The sequence below is a fragment of the Lissotriton vulgaris genome, chromosome 4_1 (assembly GCF_964263255.1).
Source record: "Lissotriton vulgaris chromosome 4_1, aLisVul1.2, whole genome shotgun sequence".
Lineage (NCBI taxonomy): Eukaryota > Metazoa > Chordata > Amphibia > Caudata > Salamandridae > Lissotriton > Lissotriton vulgaris.
In genome coordinates this window covers 1,805,943,783-1,805,965,885 of record NC_141691.1, presented here as the reverse complement: position 1 = coordinate 1,805,965,885, position 22,103 = coordinate 1,805,943,783, and the positions used below count along the sequence as shown (strand labels likewise).

Sequence of the window (22,103 nt, the reverse complement as noted above, 5' to 3'; positions counted from 1 at the left end):
AACGGTTTCTTTGAATTACTACCCAGTTGTGCTACACACAGTTCTTTGTCTGGTTTTTCATCTTCCTGTGCTAACATGGCAGTGGAAATAGCGCAGCATAGCCGCGTCGCGGTTCGCGATCACTTGCGGGGATATAATGTACCCGCTGAAGGCTTAGCTGTGGTTCTAGTTGTGAATGCGGAACATGCGTACCCGTACGAATTGTTTTATTCCTGGGTGACGTTTCCGGAAGTAGACGCTAATTCGGGTGTCTATCACACATACACTGCCTCAGCAGTACCGGCAGCTTATGCTCCGTACAGGGCACTGGAAGTACCTATTGACGCTTGGCAGCACGGTGTTTGGTTTGGTGGCGCCCTACCCCATTCTTTGAACGCTACGAGGTTAGGTCCTTTGTCCATTCCGGGCACAAATTGGCCCGCCTTGGGTGGATTTACTCCTCATCCTAATCGCGCCACGTGTAACGTGGCTGACCTGAGGCGTCTTCATGAGGTCTCGGTTGGCGTGATTAGAGCGCTTGTTCATTACATTAGTCGTAATATTCAAGGCGCAGCCCCCGCAGGTGCGCAGCTTCGAGCAGAACAGGCTGGTTTAAAAATCAGTCCTGTCTTGGTGAATTCCGTTATGGGCAGAAAGCCAGATACTACGGATGAATTTCCTTACTGGCTTGCCGAGAAATTCGACCAGTTAGAGGCTGTGTTTCCTAATACGACTCCGAGTGAAAAACACCGGATTCTTACGCTTAGTTTACCGAAGGAAATAGCCCCGGACCTTGCTGACTGTGAGACATGGGGTAAGACTTTTGCAGCGGTTTACTCGAGGTGCTTTGGCACACCGTCAGTTTCGAACCTGTCTGCGATCCTCAAGCGTGTTCAGGATGATCACGGACCTGAGTCGGCGGTTGAGTTGGGTATGCGCCTGAACGGTTCATTTGAGACAGTTTGCGGTATTATCCTTGCCAATGTAAAAGGGGATGCAATGAACTTTCAAGTGGCCAATGGTCTGGCGTTAGTACCCGATGCCGAGAAACCCCGTCAGCTGGCAAAAATTATTGTGGCGGCTTATAAAACGGTTGGCCGCAATTCAAGGGGTGCGAAAGTTTTTCTTGAAAAAGAAAAGAAGCAGCCCCAGGGGCAGTCTTCGGAAACAGGTGGACAGCCCAAGTCCAAAAAACAAACTTGGCCGAAAAAGCAGAATAGGGGTAACCAACAGCAACAACAGACACAGGTCTCTAGTCCGACACCTTCGCAACCTGCGCAGTCTGAGCGAGTTTATGAATTGCGCGATCGCGCTACGATTAAATCGCCTGACAGATATCAGGCAACTGACCAACGCTCTCCTCGTTCCTTTCAGGACTCATCGGCTCCGTCAACCGGTGGTGGAGGGGGCGGCAGGGGCAGGGGTGGTCAGCAAGGACGTGGCCAGCCCCGCACGCGAAGTGAAGGGGACAAGCGGGACGACTCTACGCCAAAGAGACCGCAGTTTGCCAAGAAGAAAGTCGCTGCCTTAACGGCGCATCGATATGCCCCAGATAGTGAGAACGCGGCTTCGGAATCTGACGTGGGCTCTGACCTTGCTGGACAGCGCGGCGGAGATTACCATAGTGAGAGAGGCCCTCCGTCCACTGTTGAAGGTGACAGCGACTGACACTTATGTTGTAATCGAAACAGCTGATACACATGTTGCTCCCCCTGAAAGACTTTTTGAAATTGTCCTGTTAATTGAAGGTGACATGCAGCGAACAGTAAAAGGGGTATTTTGGGAAAATCTTTCGGATACGTATGACATTTTGCTTTCGGAGGCTGACTGGCCCCCACCTTTTGTTCTCGCAGCTCCGCGAGGGGAGGAGGTAATCCTCCCCAGTTTCGCGCACACTGTACCGAGAGTGGAAGCGCTGCATTTTGCAGAAGAGTGGGCTCTGGCGCTTGCGCCGGCTGTGTACCGAAATCAGTGTGGCTGGGATAAATTGTCCCCTAGCCATGAGATTCCATTACGGTCACAGCCTCAGCCACAACCCCAGTATCCCATACGGCGTGAAGCTAAAGCTTCGGTCGCGGCTATCCTTGAACAATTGGAATATCAAGGTGTAATTGAAACATGTGTGTCACCAATGAATAATCCCCTTTTTACTGTTAACAAGCCGGACGGCTCTTATCGTCTAGTTTTGGATTACCGGCATTTGAACTCGCATTGCCGTAACTGTGCGGTACAGAATACTCACGGCTCTGCCCTAGTGAATAGTCTTGAGCGTAAACGGTTCAAAACCACGCTTGACATTTCCAATGGTTTTTATGCACATAGATTAGATGGTCTAAGTTCCCAATGGACCAGTTTTACATGCGGCGGCGTACAAAAAATGTTTAAACGACTCCCAATGGGATATAAAAATAGTCCTGGAGTGTTTTCCGCCCGCATTGTCTCTCTTTTGGAGAGTTTCGATCCAGTTGCATGTTCGTATGTGGATGACATTTATCTCACAGACGACGAGCTTTGGGTGCATCTGTGTCGAGTAAACAGCATAATTTGTAACTTTGCAGACATGGGTTACAAGTTTAACTTTGCAAAATCACACATTGCGGAGTACACAGTGTTGTTTCTAGGTTATGAACTTAACCATGAAGGAAAGGGATTGGCTCCTCACTTCCTGGAGAAGTGCGCGCAGTTGCGCTCTCCGACAACACTGAAAAAATTACAGTCTTTACTGGGTTTTTTAAATTTCGGGAGGACATACATTCCGGAATATGCCCAGCGTATCAAGCCTTTATATGCCTTGGTACAACCATCTTTTTCCAAATCATGCTGGCTGCCTGCGCATTCAGCCATTCTGCAGTCTTTGCAGGCTGATTTGCTCACTTCTGACTACTTACAGACCCGTGATAACCAGACCAACCTGGTGATAAGAATTATCCCTGGGACGGTGGGTTTCACGTACCTGACTTTTAACGAGGGGGATACTGTACCTATTGCTTACAAGTCGCACTTGTACACTTCGGCTGAACTGCGTTTTTCCACTGTGGAGAAAGTGTTAACGGCTGTGCAGATGGCAATTCTTAAAGAACGTGCCCTGTCGCAGGGAAAGCGCATGTTGGTTGTTACCCCGTGTCCTGCCTTGGAGGCGGTCACGAAAGCCAGTGTACCTAATTCTAAAGCTTTGCACCCTCGGTGGATTCAGTGGGCTACTTCCTTGACATCTCAGGATGTCACGTTTATTTTTGACGCCGCTTTACGGTCGCAGGAGTATTTACAGTATGAATTTGTTCATCCTGCTCCTTTAGCAATGCGGCCGTTGGAGGATTTCCACTGTATCATTTACACGGATGGTTCGGCGCAGGTTGCGCATGGCTCTAAACATGCCTACGTTTCCGCTTGCGCCATTGTGGTCGGTGCCATGGTGAACGATGAGTTCAAGTCCAGTGTCGTGCACACGCAGACACTTGGAGACTGCACCGCACAATTAGCAGAGCTCCGTGCTCTTATGCTCGCATTGGAGTACGCAGATCCTAGTGTGACAACTTTAATCGTAAGTGATTCTTACTACTGTGTCCAGTCTTACAATGAGAACTTGTTCTTTTGGATTCAGAATGATTTTCGTGATTCCAAAGGTAGCACAATAAAACATAAAATGATCTGGGTCCGAGTGGCGGAACTTAAAGAAAAGCTGCCGCTCGTGTTTGTGATTCATACTCTCGGCCACCAGCGCGTGGGAGTCCACGCTGTTGGCAATTCGCTTGCTGATGAGGCAGCGAAGTCTGCGGTATCAAAATACTTAGTTGCAGCGGTCACGAGGTCCAAGAACAAAATAGATGACGACATCTTGGCGGCTGTTGCTGCCACGGCGAAGGGAGGTAAATATCCTGCGGGGTTCCCTTCGAAATACACATACCACTTAAGTCCCGATAAGGTTCCTTATGTGAAAATTCCTGAAGTTGGAGAGCGTCTGATTCCCAACTCGGATCGCAGAGCTTCTCTGATTACAGCGGCTCATGAAGGTGTGGCGTCTGCGCATGCGGGCGTCTCAGCCACTGTATCACAGCTACAACAGAGGTTCTGGTGGCGGGGACTGTACAAACAGACGCGCGATTATGTCCTTATGTGTGACATTTGTCAGCAGATTAAGCCTTCTACTGCTGCGCGTCCGCCTCAGACAAAGTTGTACATTTCTAATAAACCGCTTGGTTGTGTTTATTTGGATCACTGCGGTCCTTTTTCTTCTGATACTGCGTATAGATACATCTTAGTAGCAGTTGACTCATGCACACGCTTTGTGTGGTTATGGCCGCATCGCAGCGCTGATTCACGGACTGTCATTAAGGATTTGCGTGTCTTTGTGGGAATCTTTGCTTGTGGTGCTTTCCATTCGGACCAGGGTCCGGCTTTCGCCTCTAAGGCGTATAAGGATGCTATGGTTTCGTTGGGAGTACAGGTGAAGTTTTCAAGCCCCTACAGGCCTGAGGGCAATTCTGTGGTAGAAAGAATGAACCGCGACTTAAAGCAATCTTTGACAGCCCGAGTTATAGGCACTGGTAGAAACTGGCTGACCCACCTCTATGGCGTGCAGCGTGCGCTTAATAATCTCCCTAGAAGGTCTCTGGGTGGGCGGACCCCATACGAAATGCTCTTTGGTATCAAGATGTACGTCCCTGACCTTGATGGTGCAGACTGCCAGGCCCAGGCCGCGGCCTTTGACGTAGATGAACATTGCAATGTTTTACAGGATCTACAAAAGACCAGAGACAGTCTTGCAAAGGAACACTTGCCCTCCACGTCGGATGATGCGTTGCAGATCCCGGTAGTTGGCTGGCTACCCCAAGTTGGAGAACTGGTTCGAGAGAAGATCGATAACAAAAAGGAATTTGGTCCCTCATATCGAGCGCCAGTTCGGGTCCTTGGAGTGAAGGGCACAAGAACAGTCATTTTACCACCACTTCCAGGTCGTAAAGAAAACAGATTTATTTCTATTGACAATGTCAAGACACACAGGGTGGCCGATTCTTCATAGCATGACACCGGCTGTATCCTGTCCTTCCATGGTGAGGCACTCTGTGCTGGCTATTACATCCGGTGCAGATCAGGAGGTGTCCCTCGAGATGCCTGCCATGTCAAGTCCTTTATTAAATACTATTCCTGTTACTAACATTGATGAGGTGACCTATGCAGATCCTGCTGATTTATCCATGTCCGATTTACATGCACGTTTGGCTAACCAGTCCAGATTCTCTTTTGACTCTGTTTCGGAACTTTCAAAGAAACCATCAACTATTGCAAAATATGCCACGTTGTTTAAAAAACATTTTTTAATTCCGCCTTGGACATACGTTTGGCTGATACTATTTTCGCTTTATCTTTTTATGTCAATTGGTTTTGTGTTTTATTTTTTCCGCCTGATTGATGGCCATTATGTGAAAGAGAGAACAGGAATTCGGTACCTTAATGGAACATTGGCCCCACACTCCTCCTCGCATTCAGCACACAGACTAAAGAGAGACTTACATTCAGTACAAATTACTGCTTGGCCTGTCCTTGATGGGATTGTGTGGGATGCGGTTAGGTTTCAGATACATGGCCCCACAGAAGTTATTAATGTTCCTAATGTGCTTAGAGTAAACATGGGAGATGTGATTAAGCAAAATATTCGTTCTGATGATTGGGATCTTCAGGCAGTAGAAACATTGTTCTCTGATTTAAAATATTATGCGGCCTTTGATGATGAGGATTTGTATTTAGATTCTGTCAATTATGGTGATTTATTTTGTTACCAACATTATGGAAATCATTTCTTGCACAAGACAAGTTCCAGGCGGGTTCCTGTGAATTACACTCAGTGGGAACATTGCCCTGCTCCTTTACAGGGGAGCTCAAGTACTTTTTTGGGAAAATACTCTTACTTTACAGATTTTAATCAATCAAATCCTGAGTCGTTTTACTTCAAGGTGAAACAGAAATCAATGCCAAAAGTTAGACTGACTGACACAAAATTGTTGTATTCAAAGTCCTTTCTAGAAAGGTTATCTGTGGATGGCTATGAGTTATGGAAGGATGTTATTGACCTTAAATCGGTTTGGGGTACCAAAGATTGGCAGGTACAAGGCACTGAGGCTTTGCATCGTGCATGTCTCATCCCAAATCACATGTTGTTTTTAAATTCGACTATTTCTCAAACAACGTGTTTTGGATTGGCTACATCTAAAAGATTAAATACCCCTACTATCCCTGATTTGGAAGAATATTCAGGTTGGAGTAATTTCACTACCTTGTCCATAAATCAGATACAAGCACTTTTGCAAAATTCCTCCTTTAATATTTCCAGTTTTGATCCGGATGGGTGGCTTTTATGGCAAAGAAGCTCTGATTCTTGCCAAAGTCGTTTTTTGGGTTTGTCTGAGGGTTTTACACACATCAGGCCGGATCCCAGGTTTGACCAAGATCACACTGTTACAACTTATTCAGTAGGCAAATTGTGTCAGAACTGGTTACAACATTCCACTTTAGCTGCAGTTAAACTGCATCTGTCCCAGTTGAATGAAAACATAGAGTTAAATGATTTTATAAAAGGCCCAACTATGGGTAGGTCTAAACGCTTTATTTATGCTATTTACAATGAATTTTGGAAATTTTCAAGAGTCGAAGCAGCTAAACGCCTGAGGGCTATTGATCAAGCCAATTTGGAAAAAGTGCTTGCAGTGGTTGATAATAGTATTAACACGCTTTCTTCCAGAATTTACACATTGGATAATATTGTTTCTTCTGTTGTTGATATTGTACATGATGAAGTGTCCACGTTATACCATGGTCAAAATCAATTACGTTCTGTAATGCAGTTTGCCTGGACTCTACAGACAATTAAGGCTGGTCGAGTTCCCTGGACCTCATTGAACGTTTCATCACTTTTTGCCCCTTTTAATCTTACTGATAAACAGCGCATGCTTTCAATGCGTGATGCATCGTTTTCTATGTTACATATTGAGAAGCTAGAATCCTTACCTTTTTCTGTTGCTGAAACCACCACTGCCACGTGGCTTATTCATGGTTTAATTACATTACCATTTCCCTTATATAAATTTACTAACTGTATGCGGTATATTGCTATAGGACGATATGAGCCACTAGGCAATGCATTCCTACATGAGGCATGGTCATTACCATACACATACAGATGTCTGAAAGATGGAAAAGAAGTGAATCTTAATGGTGAGGAATGCACACAGTCACCTGACCATTCATTAATATGCAGACACATTCAGTTACACGGTTCTTGTAATCAGGACCGCCCAAATTTAGCATGTGTTTTAAAAGGCACGCCAGTTCCAGCAGTAGTGCCCACATTTACATTATTAGCTAATGGTAGTTATTTGCTTTTAAACAACGAATTATGTTGTGGTTTATTAATTGGTGTGGCTTATATAGTTACTGTATCAGAGCGTGTAGTGTGCTGCAAGAATGTTCTATACCCACCCACGCATGGCTCTTCAGATGTCTCCATCTGGCCTCGGATCCCAACCTTGGAAGCGAAATTCAATGGTTTAAGCAGAATAAGGGCTCTTTTGTCTCAAAAACAAGTGACCCTGAGTTCGGCCCGGGAAACTTATGTCCTTCACATAGCTAACACCCGCACAGAGGTGCAGGCGCTTTTAAACACTGATTTGCCATTTCATTTCTGCGAGCTGGTACACCAGATTTTTTAATGCTTCTTCAACGACTGGGCTGGCACACTTTTTTAAACTAGTAAGCAGTGGACTCGTGACTACGTTTGAAAAAGTTTTTGGTATCATTCCCACGTTTTTCCACACTATTTTTGGGAGTTTGTTTGGTGGAATACCTGTATTGCTGGCTGTGGCCGCAGGCTTTCTGTTGGTGTTTTTCTTCATAAAACATGGATGCCCATCCTGCGCAAGACGCCGTTCAACGCCTCCTGACACTGTGCCGTAATCGGATGCTCAATTACTATGGAACTTTGCCGCTTGCAGCATTAAGCACGGCCTATAGATTGTCATTTCGGTTCACCGACTTCACGTGTGTCCAACCTGTGTTTCACTGCCTAAACTGCGAGTTCGATTGGGCCATTGATTTGTGCCTATGCTTGAGGACTGCTCCTGACGTCGATTTTGATCAGCTAATGCGTCCCGTTGTGGCTCACGAGCTGATCTGTTCTGGCGAGAGGGTTATGGCCTTGGCAGCGATAAATGGAGTTCTGGGCCAATGGGAGATCTCTGCAGCGGCGAATGCCTTTCTGACACACAGCGTTCTGGTGAACCCACCGAGTTGTCCTCTGACGTTGCAGGAGGATCCGATGCTGGAGGAGCACGTATGTTCTTTCCCATTGCTAAATTGGATGGCTGAACTATTTTCGGATGATGGCAGTGATTTCATACTGGAGGCTGTTGCAACTTTCTTTGCATATACTTTCCAATCGTGAGATGCCTGGAAGGAATGCTTTGTTGTGAAATATAACTTTCCCCTCGCTGAATTGGAGGGATGGACTATGTTCAGCTGATGGAGAGTTCGCTCACGTGATGTTGCTGGAGATAACGTCTAAGTGGCACATGACTTTGGATATCGGATGAGTGCCTTGGTTTTTTCTCTTACAAACATTTGAAAGGATGCGACCTGGTCATACATTTCATAATTTTTGAACCGGGCGGAAGACTTTTGGTTCAAGACTTTTGATATTTTTTTAGATTTGATGCCACTGTAGGCATTCATACATATTCATTCATACATATTCATTCATACATATTTTTAGCTTATTTTAGCTCAAATCTATTGAATTTTGCTTTCAAATTGTGTATCTGATTTAGTATTGCCTTTTCCCTTATGATTGGCGGTGCTCGGACCAATGGGGGGGTGTCATATGGATACTTCATTACATATATTGCGTTAAGTTAGCATGAGTGTATTACATGTTTAAACAGCCGTTTTGCCTTCAGGCTTCAGTTTTGCACACGACACGTACTTGTTGTTGTAGCTTTCAGCCTAGAAGTGGTGAGGTGTTTTATTTGAGAATAATATGTTATTCCTATGCTATCAGCTTTGCCTTGTACACTTGGTACAACTGTCTGCACACTGAGAGCTGCACACTCTAAGATTAACCTAACACAAGGTTGCTGGGAAGTCTGATCCTCGCACCACATTAGACATTAGACATAACACAAATAATGTTGATGCCAACATATTGGGCTCTACGCGGGTTTAAGATAGAGTTACACGGAATGAACGTAGACACTTGGTGCTGCGCATGAAGAGAACTGGTAGATGCTGATGTGAACTGCTCCTACTGACATTGAGAGGTATGGGGTCGCCCTGCTAAAACCCGAATGAGACCTTCTTAGATATAATATAATATGCTAGATAGGGTGCGCGAAATATAGGTGATATAGATTTCTATAGAAATTGCATTATAACATGCTAGCACCTTTTGCTTACTATGGATTAGTGACTATGCTGCTAACTCTGATTTTTATAATCTGCATTTTGGTATTATACAAGATACTGCGTTTGAGAACTTTGCATTGAATAATAAATATTTCAAACTTGCACTTGTGTTCTTGACTCTCAGTTTTGGTTTGAAATGATTATATAACGAAAGAGTGTTCATGTGTTCCACGACTCCTGAGGTATTCTAAAGATCATGTTCTGGTTTGTCTAATACATGTATCATTCCATAATGATCCATGAGACACTGTAGCTAGCTAGGTAACTAGATTTCTGACACTGAGATGAGTTTTTGGATCATCCTAACTCACTAAGGTTCTAGATCTCTATGCACAGTTCTGTGGGAGAACGGAAACCCTGCTACAACCCCAAGAGTGAGCAGAAAAAAACAAAAAACCTCACTCAAAGGCTACCTAAAGAATAATTTAGAGAAGGGAGAAAACAACTCAGAGTCGTTTCAGAAATCTAAAGTAAAAATAAAAGTTACTCCCTCTCTTAGATCTTATTTCAAAATCCAGCAGCAGGAACAGAGCTCCGAATCTTTTAGCTCCTTAGAAACACAAAAAACACCAAAAGTTTTGGAAAGCGAGAAAGAGGATATAACAACCAAACTTACAACTAAACTACCGGATACTCACTTCCTAAGAAAATAGAAACAGCGAGCATCCCATATTCTAGCTGGAAAACCGAGTACAGGTAGCATAAGGAAAGGGAGAAAACCTCGAACTAAGAAAAAGAACTTGGTAGAGAACATAAGTTTGGAAGAAATTTGAAAAATTAAAGAAGGCAGCTCAGAAGAAAAAGCGGTAACTCATATGGCGGAGGGGGGCACAGACTTCTCTGCGGCAGCAGCAAAAACAACTACAAACATAACTGAGGAGGTTGAAGATAAGGAAGATGACGACTCAAGGTCGGTAGAGCTCAACAAGGATATAACAAAAACCCATACAGACGAACTTCTTGAAAAAATATGGGTAGAAATGAAAGAGAAATTCTCTATCTCTGAATCGAAACAAAAGAAAATACAGGAAGTTTGCGTGAAATTGGACAGCAAGCTGAACGCACTAGGTGATAGAGTAACAGCAGTAGAAAATGAAGTCTCCAGTTTGGATAAAAGGGTGGAGAAAAACAGAAAGGAATTAAACTCTCTGAGATTGGAAAATAAAACCATGAATGAAAAACTGGAATCCTTAGAAAATCAAGCGAGGAAAAATAACATAAGGATCCTAAATGTGCCGGAGAATCAAGAGGGTAAGGATGTAAAAGCATTTGTTGTGGCACTTTTGATGGAATATTTCCCATGGGCAGACAAAGGAACTCTAGATGAGGACATACAAAGAGTACATAGAGATCCTTATGGAAAAAGCAAAGAAAGGAAAACCCCTAGAAAGATCCTAGTCAATTTCAAAACATATATGCTGAAAGATAGGATCTTGGGAGAGGCATTGAAAAAAGGGACGTACAACAAAGACAGTTGGAATTTCAAAATAAGATCAGATATGTCAAAAGCCTCTCAGACCAGACAATGGGAACTGGGAAATCTAATGTCTGAACTGCAACAACTAGGTGCCACGGTGCAAATGAAATTTCCACCCTCATTATGGATTATGTGGAGAAATAAAATGCGCAATTTAAGAGAACCTGAAGAGGTGAAAAATTTGATAGAGCTAATCAGAGATCAAATGCGCGCAGAAGAACCTCTGAGTTAAATGTTCACAGACAATCATATAGATTACTTGATAACCTGTAACTCATATAATCTTGTATAAATTCTGAAAATACACAAAATAATATATACATATATATATAACAAGACTATAAGGAGAAACAGATCTAAACTACACTCAAGGACAAAAATATAGAATAAATATAAAGGTGCTATAAACCAACCAACTAATTTCATTTTTTTAACTGTACATAGATAAATATCACGGGGATCGGGAAGCCAAAAGGGTTATGAAGATAACCGAAGGAGAAGAAGATGGAGGCTTCCCCGGGGAGGGTAACTTTAAAGCATGATTCAGAAAGTATAAAACTACACGAAAAAGGGTGGGGAGCAAAATAGGGAAAAAAACCCAAAAAATTCCTCATCTGCGAATATTCAGAAAATTAAAACAACTAGGAGTGAAACATAACTATCAAAAAATAAACAGAATAAATGGGGAGTGCATGTAGGGATGTAAAAATCCTATCCTGGAATGTGAATGGTCTGAGAACAAAAAGCAGAAGGAATAAAATCTTAGAATATATCAGAACTGGGAAAAGCGAGGTAATAATATTACAAGAAACTCATCTGATAAAAGAAGAATGGGATCAAATAATTAAGAACCTATGGTGGGTAGACACCTTAATATGCACAACACAACAATGTAATATTAAGGGAATAGCGATAATCTTTAAAAAAAATCCTTAAAAGCTACTATAACCAGTTCAGAAGTAGATAGTAAAGGAAGATGGGCCATAGCCAATTTTAGAATAGGAAATTCTCCCATTACTATTGCAGGGTACTATGGTCCGAATTTGGATGATCCTGATCTGCTAAGAAAATTGTACTCACAGCTACTACTAGCTACTTCTCCTATAATATTGGGAGGTGATTTTAACTTAGTAATGGACCTAAAACTAGACAGATCACCACCGGGTAGACATACTAACTTAAAGAAAATGAGACAATGGATTGTAACTTACAAAAGGGATCTTAATCTGGTAGACATCTGGAAAAACAAAGGAGAAAAATCACACCTGTTTACTCTACCCAACAAAAAACTGGGACACAAATCCAGGATCGACTTCTTTTTGGTTTGTAATGAAATATCAAAGAAAGTGAAAAGAGTATCTCACCTACCAGCTCACCTCTCAGATCACTCAGCAGTACAACTAGAACTACAAATCATAGAAAACATAACTGAAAGGAGATTCACAGTCGAAAGAGCTTTGCTGGAAGACGAAGAAATTATAAAGGAGCTGGAAATTGAGACAAATATCTTCTTTGAGTTAAATGCGTCAGGGACCACAGAACAAATAACCTTGGATACTTATAAAGCCGTCATAAGGGGTAAACTCTTGAGTTTAGGGGCACATAAAAACAAACAAGTAAAACAAGAGATCTTAGACTTGGAATCAGAAATCAGCTTCTTAGACATCGCTATATCCACAGAACAAGAGGAGGAGAAGAAACAAGATCTTCTTAATAAAAGACAGACACAAAAAGATAAAATTGATCAAATTTTGGAAGAGAGGCTACAGAAAAAATGGGATTCAAGCAAACTGGCGAAACATGAGTTTGGGGAAGGTTGCGGAAAATGGCTGGCATGGAAGCTTAAATCAGACCTAGCTAAAAACAAAGTGGAAAGTATTATCCCGGAAGATCAAACAATTCCTACCTCTGATGAAAACACTATCAAGTACGAATTCTGGAAATTTTTTAAAAATCTATATACGGAAGATATAAATCCCTCGGATCAAATGATCAATTCTTACTTGAAAGATGCAGCACTTCTAAAACTTGAAGAGAATGAAAGAGAAGCTTTGGATAAAGAAGTTCAAGAAGAAGAAGTGGCAGATGCCATTAAAAGTCTGAAAAAGGGAAAAGCCGCAGGGCCGGATGCCTTACCAAACGAATTATACATGAAACTGAAAAACTCTATACTCCCTCATATAACCAAACTAATTAACCAAATTTTAACACAACAAAAAACCATACCAGATTCCTGGAATGATGCCATAATAGCAATCATTTTGAAACCCGGTAAGAACCCTCTTAAATGTGAGTCATATCGCCCAATATCATTATTAAACACGGATTATAAAATATTTACTAAAATAATGGCAGCTCGACTAGGGAGAGTACTATCAAAATTACTACATCAAGATCAAAAAGGTTTCATTAAAGGAAGATATCTACATGAAGTAACACAAGAGCTCCTAACCGCAATAGATATCGCAACAAGTGAGAAAAATCCACTTACCATACTTGCTGTTGATGCCGCAAAGGCTTTTGATAGGGTCAACTGGGCCTTTCTCGAGAAGGTTATGGTCAAGAACAACTTTGGACCTCACTTTATCAGTATGGTAAACCAGATTTATAAAGATCCAAGATCAAAGGTCCTAATTAATGGTAGCTTAACAGAAAATATAAAGATAACCAGAGGAACGAGACAGGGTTGTCCACTCTCTCCTTTACTATTCAATTTATATATCGAACCACTGGCAAATAAGCTAAGAAACAACAATAAAATCACTCCATTCAAATATGGCACATGGGAGAAAAAAATCGCTCTTTACGCGGACGACTTAATGATTTTTACTGAGGATTATCCAAAAGCTAAGGCAAGTATCGAGAAAACTTTACAACTATTCGGGAAAATTTCAGGATACTTGGTGAATCAAACAAAGACAGAGGTCATGACATGGAATACGACCTTTCAAAGCAATTTTATAAAAAACGAAATAAGGTACTTAGGAATTCTAATAAATCATGATATAGCGAAGATTGCAAACAGAAACCTAAACAAAGTTGCCGGAGAGGTAAGAAAATTGCTTGAGACATGGACCTCTCTACCGTTGAGCTTGATTGGGAGATCAAATATAATCAAGATGACTGTCTTGCCAAAGTTCACCTTTTTATTTAACGCGATACCAATGGAATTTGGAAAGACGGAATTAACTCGAGCACGGAGAAGCATAACAAGCTTCATATGGGCAGCAAAAGGATCGAGGATTGCATGGAAATAGATCAGGAGGAGCAAGAAAGATGGTGGGTTGGCCAGCCCAGACTTGGTGGAGTACTGCAGAGCTTTTCAATTCAAAAATATTAAAGTATTACTAAGAAACCACGAATGCTACCCTGCCTACTTTAAAGCAATCACAAATTCAGAGGATCATGTGTTGTTCAAATTCGGACACCCCAAATACTTCAAAAAAATAAAGCTCAAGGTATTAAGGGATGCAGCAAAGATGTGGACACAAATTAGAGGCATTCTAAAAATATCGTATTATAGCAAATGGGCTCCTATCTGGGAATCCCCTGGAACCCCAGAATGCTTAAAAGATACTCTCGCACTGGCATTAAAAAAAGCTGACATCAAATATTGGGGACAAATACTAAATGGTCCAAACTTAAAAACATGGTTAGAATTGCAAGAAATGACAAACAATACTATATCCAAGTTTAAATACTATCAAATGTTAAGCTGGTCTAGAACTTTGCCCAGTACAAACAGTAATGAAAAACTGGAAGATGACATGATCAAAACAACGCGATTACCAAAAGAAGTAGCAAAATGGTACTGGGCTCTGATAATGGCCAATGATATCAACGTCAATATGGAAACCCAAATATGGGGGAAGGACATTGTAATTATGGATTTGGACTTAATTTGGGAAAAATCAGTAGATAAATGCTTGTCCAACCTGAAATCCGCGGCTCTGAAGAGAAACCATTTGTATACAATCCATAGGGCGTACTGGACACCAAAAAAACTCTCTAAATTTAAAAATGCTGGAATAAAGAAATGCCCCAAATGTGGAGAGGAAAAATCAGATGACATCCACATGTTTAAAAACTGCCCGCAATTGAAAAAGTTTTGGGATCAAGTTGGTAAGACTCTGAGCACTATCCTGTCGAAACAACTAACTGTGAGTATTACTCTTATTCTTTTTGGGATATTAGACTCAGGTAATGAAGAAGGGCTTACTAAGGAACAAGAGAATCTCCTCTTTGTATTGATAGTTCTTGCAAGGAGAGAGATTTGTATTAAATGGATAGGATCTTCATGCCCAACTCATGCAGAATGGCTGAACTCGGCAATAAGAATTAACAAACTTGATAAGCTAAAAAATGTAAGCAAAAGATTTAAGTTCTGGGATAGTTTTGAAACCTTTTTAATCCCCAATAAGTATCAAACTTAAGTCCTATGATTAAAGCGATACATCTTTTGGTGGACAAGTATGGTACTTGCCGAGTAGCCAAGTTGGCTAGCTCCCCTCGATCCAAGCCAGAAGCATTGATATGTAACGAGTAAAGGAAACTCCTCAAACCATCAAGAGGACAAAACTCCCCAGCCAAGAGAGATCAAGGGGCAGTGTCGGAAAAGAGTAAAGAGGCAGACACCTGATACTCCGAAATCATACAGTAATCGCAAGATGAGGACAAAAAAAAAGGAATATATTCCTGGGAACAAGAACGGGTGTGCTGATTTTCTTTCCCGTTCTTCTGACATGATTGATAAGGATTTTGATACAGATGAGGAAGATAAAGACCAATATCTGGTTGCTTCTATTGATCTTCCTCAGTTGTGTGCGGTGTCTGAGGATGAGTGGAGACAGGCCCTACTTTTAGATGTAACATTGCAGAAGGTAGTCACCTTTATTAAGAATGGTTGGCCTAAAGAAAGAAATCTTGCTTTTGATCTCAAAACGTTTCTACAAGTTGCAGATGAGCTTACGATTGAGAGTGGTTTGGTTTTAAGAGATGACAAGTTGGTTCCTCCACTGGTCCTGAGGGATAGGTTGATTAAATGTGCGCATGAAGGGCACTTAGGTGCGACCTTGACTAAGAGAAGAATACGTCTTTCCTTCTGGTGGCCATACATGGATAGAGAGATTGATGAGTTTGTTAAGAGTTGTGTTATCTGCTCTAGCTGTGATAAAGTTGTGAAATTACGTACCCAGCCTTTGTCCCCCATTGAGTTGCCTTCTGCACCTTGGGTGAAGCTCGGGTTGGATATCATTGGCCCTTTCAACGCGCTTGATTCTTCTTCTAGGTTTGCTCTGGTCCTTATGGACTATTATTCTAAATGGCCTAAGGTCAAGTTTGTCAGGGAGGTCACTGCTAGAACTGTTGTTGACTTCCTTTGTGATGTCTTTTTGAAGGAAGGGTTTCCGGAGTTTCTGGTCACAGACAATGGTACTCAATTTGTTTCGTGGGAGGTTGAGGATTATTTGAACAGGTGTAGCATCAAACACCTGAAGAGTTCCTTATATCATCCGGAAACGAATGGTCTCGTAGAACGCATGAACAAAGTTTTAGGAGAATGCATTCAGTGGGCTCTAAAGAATGGTTGTGTTGTCAGTAGCTCCGTGAGGAGCATGTTGTGGTTTTACAGGACTACGCCTCATTCCACCACTGGCGTCTCTCCGTTTGAGTTGTTACGCGGCCGGAAAGCTTCCACTTTGTCTTGTCCGGGTTGGATGTCCAGGTGGGTGAAAGGTGGATGTTGGAATGATGATGTTGTGAGATCTAATGTAGAGTCCGTTCAATCTAAACAAAAAGCGTATTTTGATAAGAGGAAGAGTGTTAAGGTGATTGATTTAGTCCCTGGAGATTATGTCTCCATTAAGAAACCTGCCCATGTGAAAAAGGGGTTTTCTAAATTCACTTCTCCTGTTCAAGTGCGTGATGTCAGAGGGAATTCCGTTAAACTGGCTAATGGGAATTGGTGGAACAAGAGCCGGTTGGTGAAGTGTTCCTTGCCGGGTGAACCTGGTAATTCCTCTGCGGTCACGAATTCCTCTGCTGTCAGTCTTAACCAAGATTGTACGGGACAAACGGTCCTGAGGCGCAGTTCACGTACCAGGGCTGTTCCTCATAGGTTTAGAGTTTAGTTCTTTTTATTCACATAGGTTTAGAGTTAGCTTGCTTTTCTTGCTTTTCTGTTGTTTTCTGTTTCTTCTCCCTTCTTACTATTTCCCTTCTCTGTTTCCGCCTTCTTGTTTAAACCTTCTTTTCCTTTCCTTCCTTTTGCTCATTTTCTTTCTTGTGTTTAAACTACTTTCTAAAGGAAAGACATATGTAGTATCTTATGCTGTATTTATCTATGCTTGTTGTTCTCTCTGCCACAGAGTTCTAGATTCCCAGTGTTCTGTGTGGTTCAGCTGCGCTGAGTATTCCACTAGGGACAGTTGGTCATCTATGCCTCTACCTGACGACAGATGGTCCTGTTCTCCGCTTGGGTTTTCAGCTTCTACAATAAAACCTACATTTAAACCCACTCTCTCTCTTGCGGTTTACTACATGCTGCTACTACTTTGCCCTATGCCCGGTGGCTTGAGTTGAAAGGAAATGGCCTGCATTCTCATCCCAAGGCCACCAGAGTCACTCCAAAGGCCGCTTGGCTGGCCTCCTGATAAGGTCCATCATCTCTTTGTGTTTGCTCTGTGGCCCTAAGTTGGCAAGGTATGCCACAACATGGGTCCCTTTCTAACTTTGCCACTGGATTCAAGCTTGCCTGGCTGATGAGGAGTGTTACCCCGAAACCGGTCCCAGGATGCTTGTCTCCTGTCCCGGGTAGACCTGGCTTGGCCGTTCGGGCTGGACTGTTCCCATGAGGCACAGGGTCAAGACTGATTTACATATAGCTGGGTCTGAACTGGGATGGCGAAGTGAGCAAAAAAATTATGATGGATTCAACCCAGATCGGCACCGGGGGTGAGTGTCTGAAATGTTTCAGCGCTCTGGCCATCATCTCTTTGTGTTTTCTTTGTTTGTCCTAAATTGGCAAGGTATGCAGAGACGTGGGTCACTTACTCACTATGCCACTGGATTCAAGCTAGTCTTGCTGATGAGGGGTGTTACCCTGAAACCGGTCCCAGGACGCTTGTTTCCGGTCCAGGGTAGAACTGGCTAGGCAATTCGGACTGGACTGTTCCCATGTGGCACAGGGTCATAACTTATTTGCATATAGCTGGGTCTGAAATGGGGTGGCAAAGTTTGCTGAAGAATGATGATGGATTCAACACAGATCTGTGACTGCGGGCAAGTGTCTGAAAATGTTAGCGCTGCGACCATCACCTCTTTGTGTTCTTTTTCCTGATCAGAATACACATGTGGTGCCACCCCTGTCCTGGATCCTTGTAAATGTGTGCCTGAACGTGCTCTGCCAGTCCAGCTGTTGTCGTGTGTTGTGAACCAACACGATGCATCGTCAGTGCAGGCCATTACATCACAAGCCCCTCATCAAGAAAATCCTTCATGCAACGCTTCTTCAACTGGTGAAATACGACTTGCATCTCACAATACCCGACTTAAAGCACCTGTACCCAACTACATATAGAAAAATGCATTTACAAGGGGGAATGTACTACCTCGAACACTGCCCCTGACGCTACACCCCTGCGTATATGGCTGAACTTGTGACTTTGTTCAGGACGGGCGTGACCCGGCAACTTCAGTTGGTGCTTTGTGCTTCTAGGCACCATAGGTGCTTAAAAATCTGAGCTTGCACATCTCTGGTTCTACTGATTAGAATGTTGTTATTTGGTCTCAAATAATTCATCAATTTTTACTGTATTTTTCTAAATTGGTATGGGATTTTTCTAGTGGTGCATTTTCACTTTAATACTATTTGAATTGCTGCATAAATACTTTTCACATTGCCTTTCGTGCCAAGCTACAAGAGGGTTAAGCACATGTTAATTTTGAGTTTGCTTCGCTCACCCTGTCAGAGATTTTGGGATTCACCCCCTTCAACAAGTAACCTAAATTCCAACTGGTAAGATGCCACTAAAACAGTACTTGATGTAAAGATATCTACATAGCATGGTTATCACAAATTGAACAAATCAGTGCAATAGATTAAGAAATATTCTTACCAGATTGAACTAGAACAAGATCAGTGTAATTGGCCCAACAGCTGCTAAATGAAATGGTGGTATTTCCTGTAAGTCCATCAGTAACGTAGACATTCTCTGAGTTCATAAGTTTGGCTTTCAAGGTCAAAGCACTAGCATCAACAGCTACACAGATGTCCTAAAACATGGAAAAAGGCATTGTTTTTTCTTTACTTTTATCAGAATATTGTGATTTTTATGGTCAGATGTATCATTCTGTGTCTATGGGAAAATGTGTTTATGCAAATGGCCCATACTCTCATGCATGAGTGGTTCCAAATCGTTTGTGACAAACAAGCATGTAAGAATGTTTATACAGTAACAAATATCAGACAAAACATAACACATTATTTCATAGGGTGGCCAGGCAAAAGAAATGCACTTGGCAAATTTTCAGTGAACCAACAAGAGTGAGGGAAAATTATTATTGATAGCATATTTATTATAATTAACATTACTAATATTATTATGGCTATTTATAAGGCGCTTACCAAAACTATGTTTTCTGTAGTACAGAGAGAAGCAGACTCTACTGCCAATGAATGGGCTGGTAAACAATATACCCTCTAATGTCAGTCACAAGGCTTATCATGTATTGTGCAGCCCTCAATTATGAAGGTCCAATTCTCTGCCAGGCCATAAAAAATCTCTTAGCAAAAGGCATATGGGGTATTTTAGCAATTTTAGGCATCGGCTGTGAAATCTATTTGTTTTAAATTTATCTTAAAAGAGACTTTTTATTGGTCCATATGCATGTCAGTTTACTATCCTCAGGTTCTATTGGTAGTAGCCTGTTCTCCCTTCTGTGTCTCTCTTTTCAGTTTCCTACCTAACTACTCATTCCTATCCTCATTGGTTGTTTTGAACTTTTTTTCCTTTTGGTTAGCATTGTATAGCGTTTACTGTTTACATTTTAATTTCTTTCCCTCTAAACACTTAACATTGCTATATTTTACTTCTAAACAGGCAATAGAGCCATGATTTAAATGATGCAGGAGGTACATGGGCACTGGGGTCAAAAGTTGCCGTAACTCCTCTAAACACCAAATATTGCTATATTTGACTAAAAACAGGCAGTCACAAATGCATTTATCCTTAAGGCATTAGGGTCATGATTTGAATGGTGCAGCAGGTGCAGTGGCACAGGCCCAAAAGTCAGAACTACTCTAAACATCAAATATTACTATATTTACTAAACAGGCAGTCACAAGTGCAGTTACCTTTCAGGTACTAGGGTCATCATTTCAATGGTGCAGCAGGTGCAGTTACACTGGGGCCCAAAGCTCAAGGAACCCCTCTAAACATCAAATATTGCTATATTATACTACTAAACAGGCAGTCACAAGTGCAGTTAGCTTTCAGGCAATAGGGTTATGATTGAACTGATGCAGCAGGTGCAGTGACACCGGACCCAAATGTTGTGTAACTTTTTTTCTTATACTAAGGCAGCACAGCGCTGTTTACTGACACCTATTTTCCCCTGGCTGCACACTTTTAATACATGCTTGTATAACTCTTCTTTAGAGGATGAAACTTTAAAAAAATTTCATATACTGTATGATATTGTTCCGCTAGTAAAATAGAATTTTTTCTGTGTCATGTTTGTCGCTAATAAAATTGGGTTTTTTCTGTGCTGTGTGTTTCTTGTTGGTGTATTATGTAGCGTAAACCTGAAGAAAGTGATTGCAGTGCTTACATGAGCTCTGAAGGGATGTTTTAACCCCTGTTATCCATTGGGACAGTTTCTGTATAACATTACAGTGTCAGACAAATGCCAAACAGTCTTGGATTGTAAACACGGCCATGTGTCTGTTCTAAAAGTATTCCTCGAGTTTTGTGATTGCCACCTGATCCTTCTACTAGTCAGTAAAGGAGGCTGTATTGTTTCAAGAGCAGTGAATTCGAAAATTCCAGCTGCTAGGCATTGTTGCTTCATTGCATCAACGTTTGTCTTTGTAGGCTAGCGTGTTTGGTAACTGCATAGGATTTATGATGCTGTTCTTTTTACGGAAGTTATCTATTATTTTTTAATAATTTTAAATAAAGATTTTTTCTGCTTTGGTATGAGTTCTTCACTTTATTGACACAGAGCATTTAGCTCTTTGAGCAAGTAAGTGGTAAGACTGGCTTTTTTCAAGACTGATCTTTACTGTGCAGATTGTATTGTTCTACCACCAAAGAACATGTATCTTTGCTTCCTTGCTGCCACTCGGACTTTGGGATCGCCGTGCTGCCTGTGACTGCAGAACTCTTTGCCTCTCTTCAACCAACAGCTCGCGGTACCCGCTGTGCGGGTCCCGCTTCCCCGGAGGCCACCTCTAGACAGCGCCAGTGTTCTGAATCTTCTCCTGGGTGTTGGGACCTGCAGGGTTGCGAGCGTGTTGTGGGCGCAGAACTCCAAGTCCCAGGAGCGCCCACAACTCCCTATCAGTAACAGCTGGGACGCTCTCCCTGCAGGCTCCTCCCCTTGCTGGGTAACGCTGTGATAAACTGCCTCCTTGCCTGTATCAGCGGATTTCTTTGCTTCCTTGCTGCCACTCGGACTTTGGGATCGCCGTGCTGCCTGTGACTGCAGAACTCTTTGCCTCTCTTCAACCAACAGCTCGCAGTACCCGCTGCGCGGGTCCCGCTTCGCCGGAGGCCACCTCTAGACAGCGCCAGTGTTCTGAATCTTCTCCTGGGTGTTGGGACCTGCAGGGCTGCGAGCGTGTTGTGGGCGCAGGACTCCAAGTCCCAGGAGCGCCCACAACTCCCTATTAGTAACAGCTGGGACGCTCTCCCTGCAGGCTCCTCCCCTTGCTGGGTAACGCTGTGATAACCTGCCTCCTTGCCTGTATCAGCGGATTTCTTTGCTTCCTTGCTGCCACTCGGACTTTGGGATCGCCGTGCTGCCTGTGACTGCAGAACTCTTTGCCTCTCTTCAACCAACAGCTCGCAGTACCCGCTGCGCAGGTTCCGCTTCGCCGGAGGCCACCTCTAGACAGCGCCAGTGTTCTGAATCTTCTCCTGGGTGTTGGGACCTGCAGGGCTGCGAGCGTGTTGTGGGCGCAGAGCTCCAAGTCCCA

At 42.6% G+C, this 22,103-nt stretch overlaps 1 protein-coding gene across 1 annotated transcript in view; it reads right to left on the bottom strand.

Moving 5' to 3' along the window:
• The window catches only part of LOC147724582 (fibrocystin-L-like), a 2,246,326-nt gene that overhangs the window by 47,750 nt on the left and 2,176,473 nt on the right, over window positions 1–22,103 (bottom strand). The window contains exon 82 of the mRNA XM_086918063.1: window positions 19,021–19,177. Within this exon, the coding sequence (XP_086774189.1) occupies window positions 19,021–19,177 (157 nt within the window). The remainder of the gene's footprint in view (window positions 1–19,020; window positions 19,178–22,103) is intronic.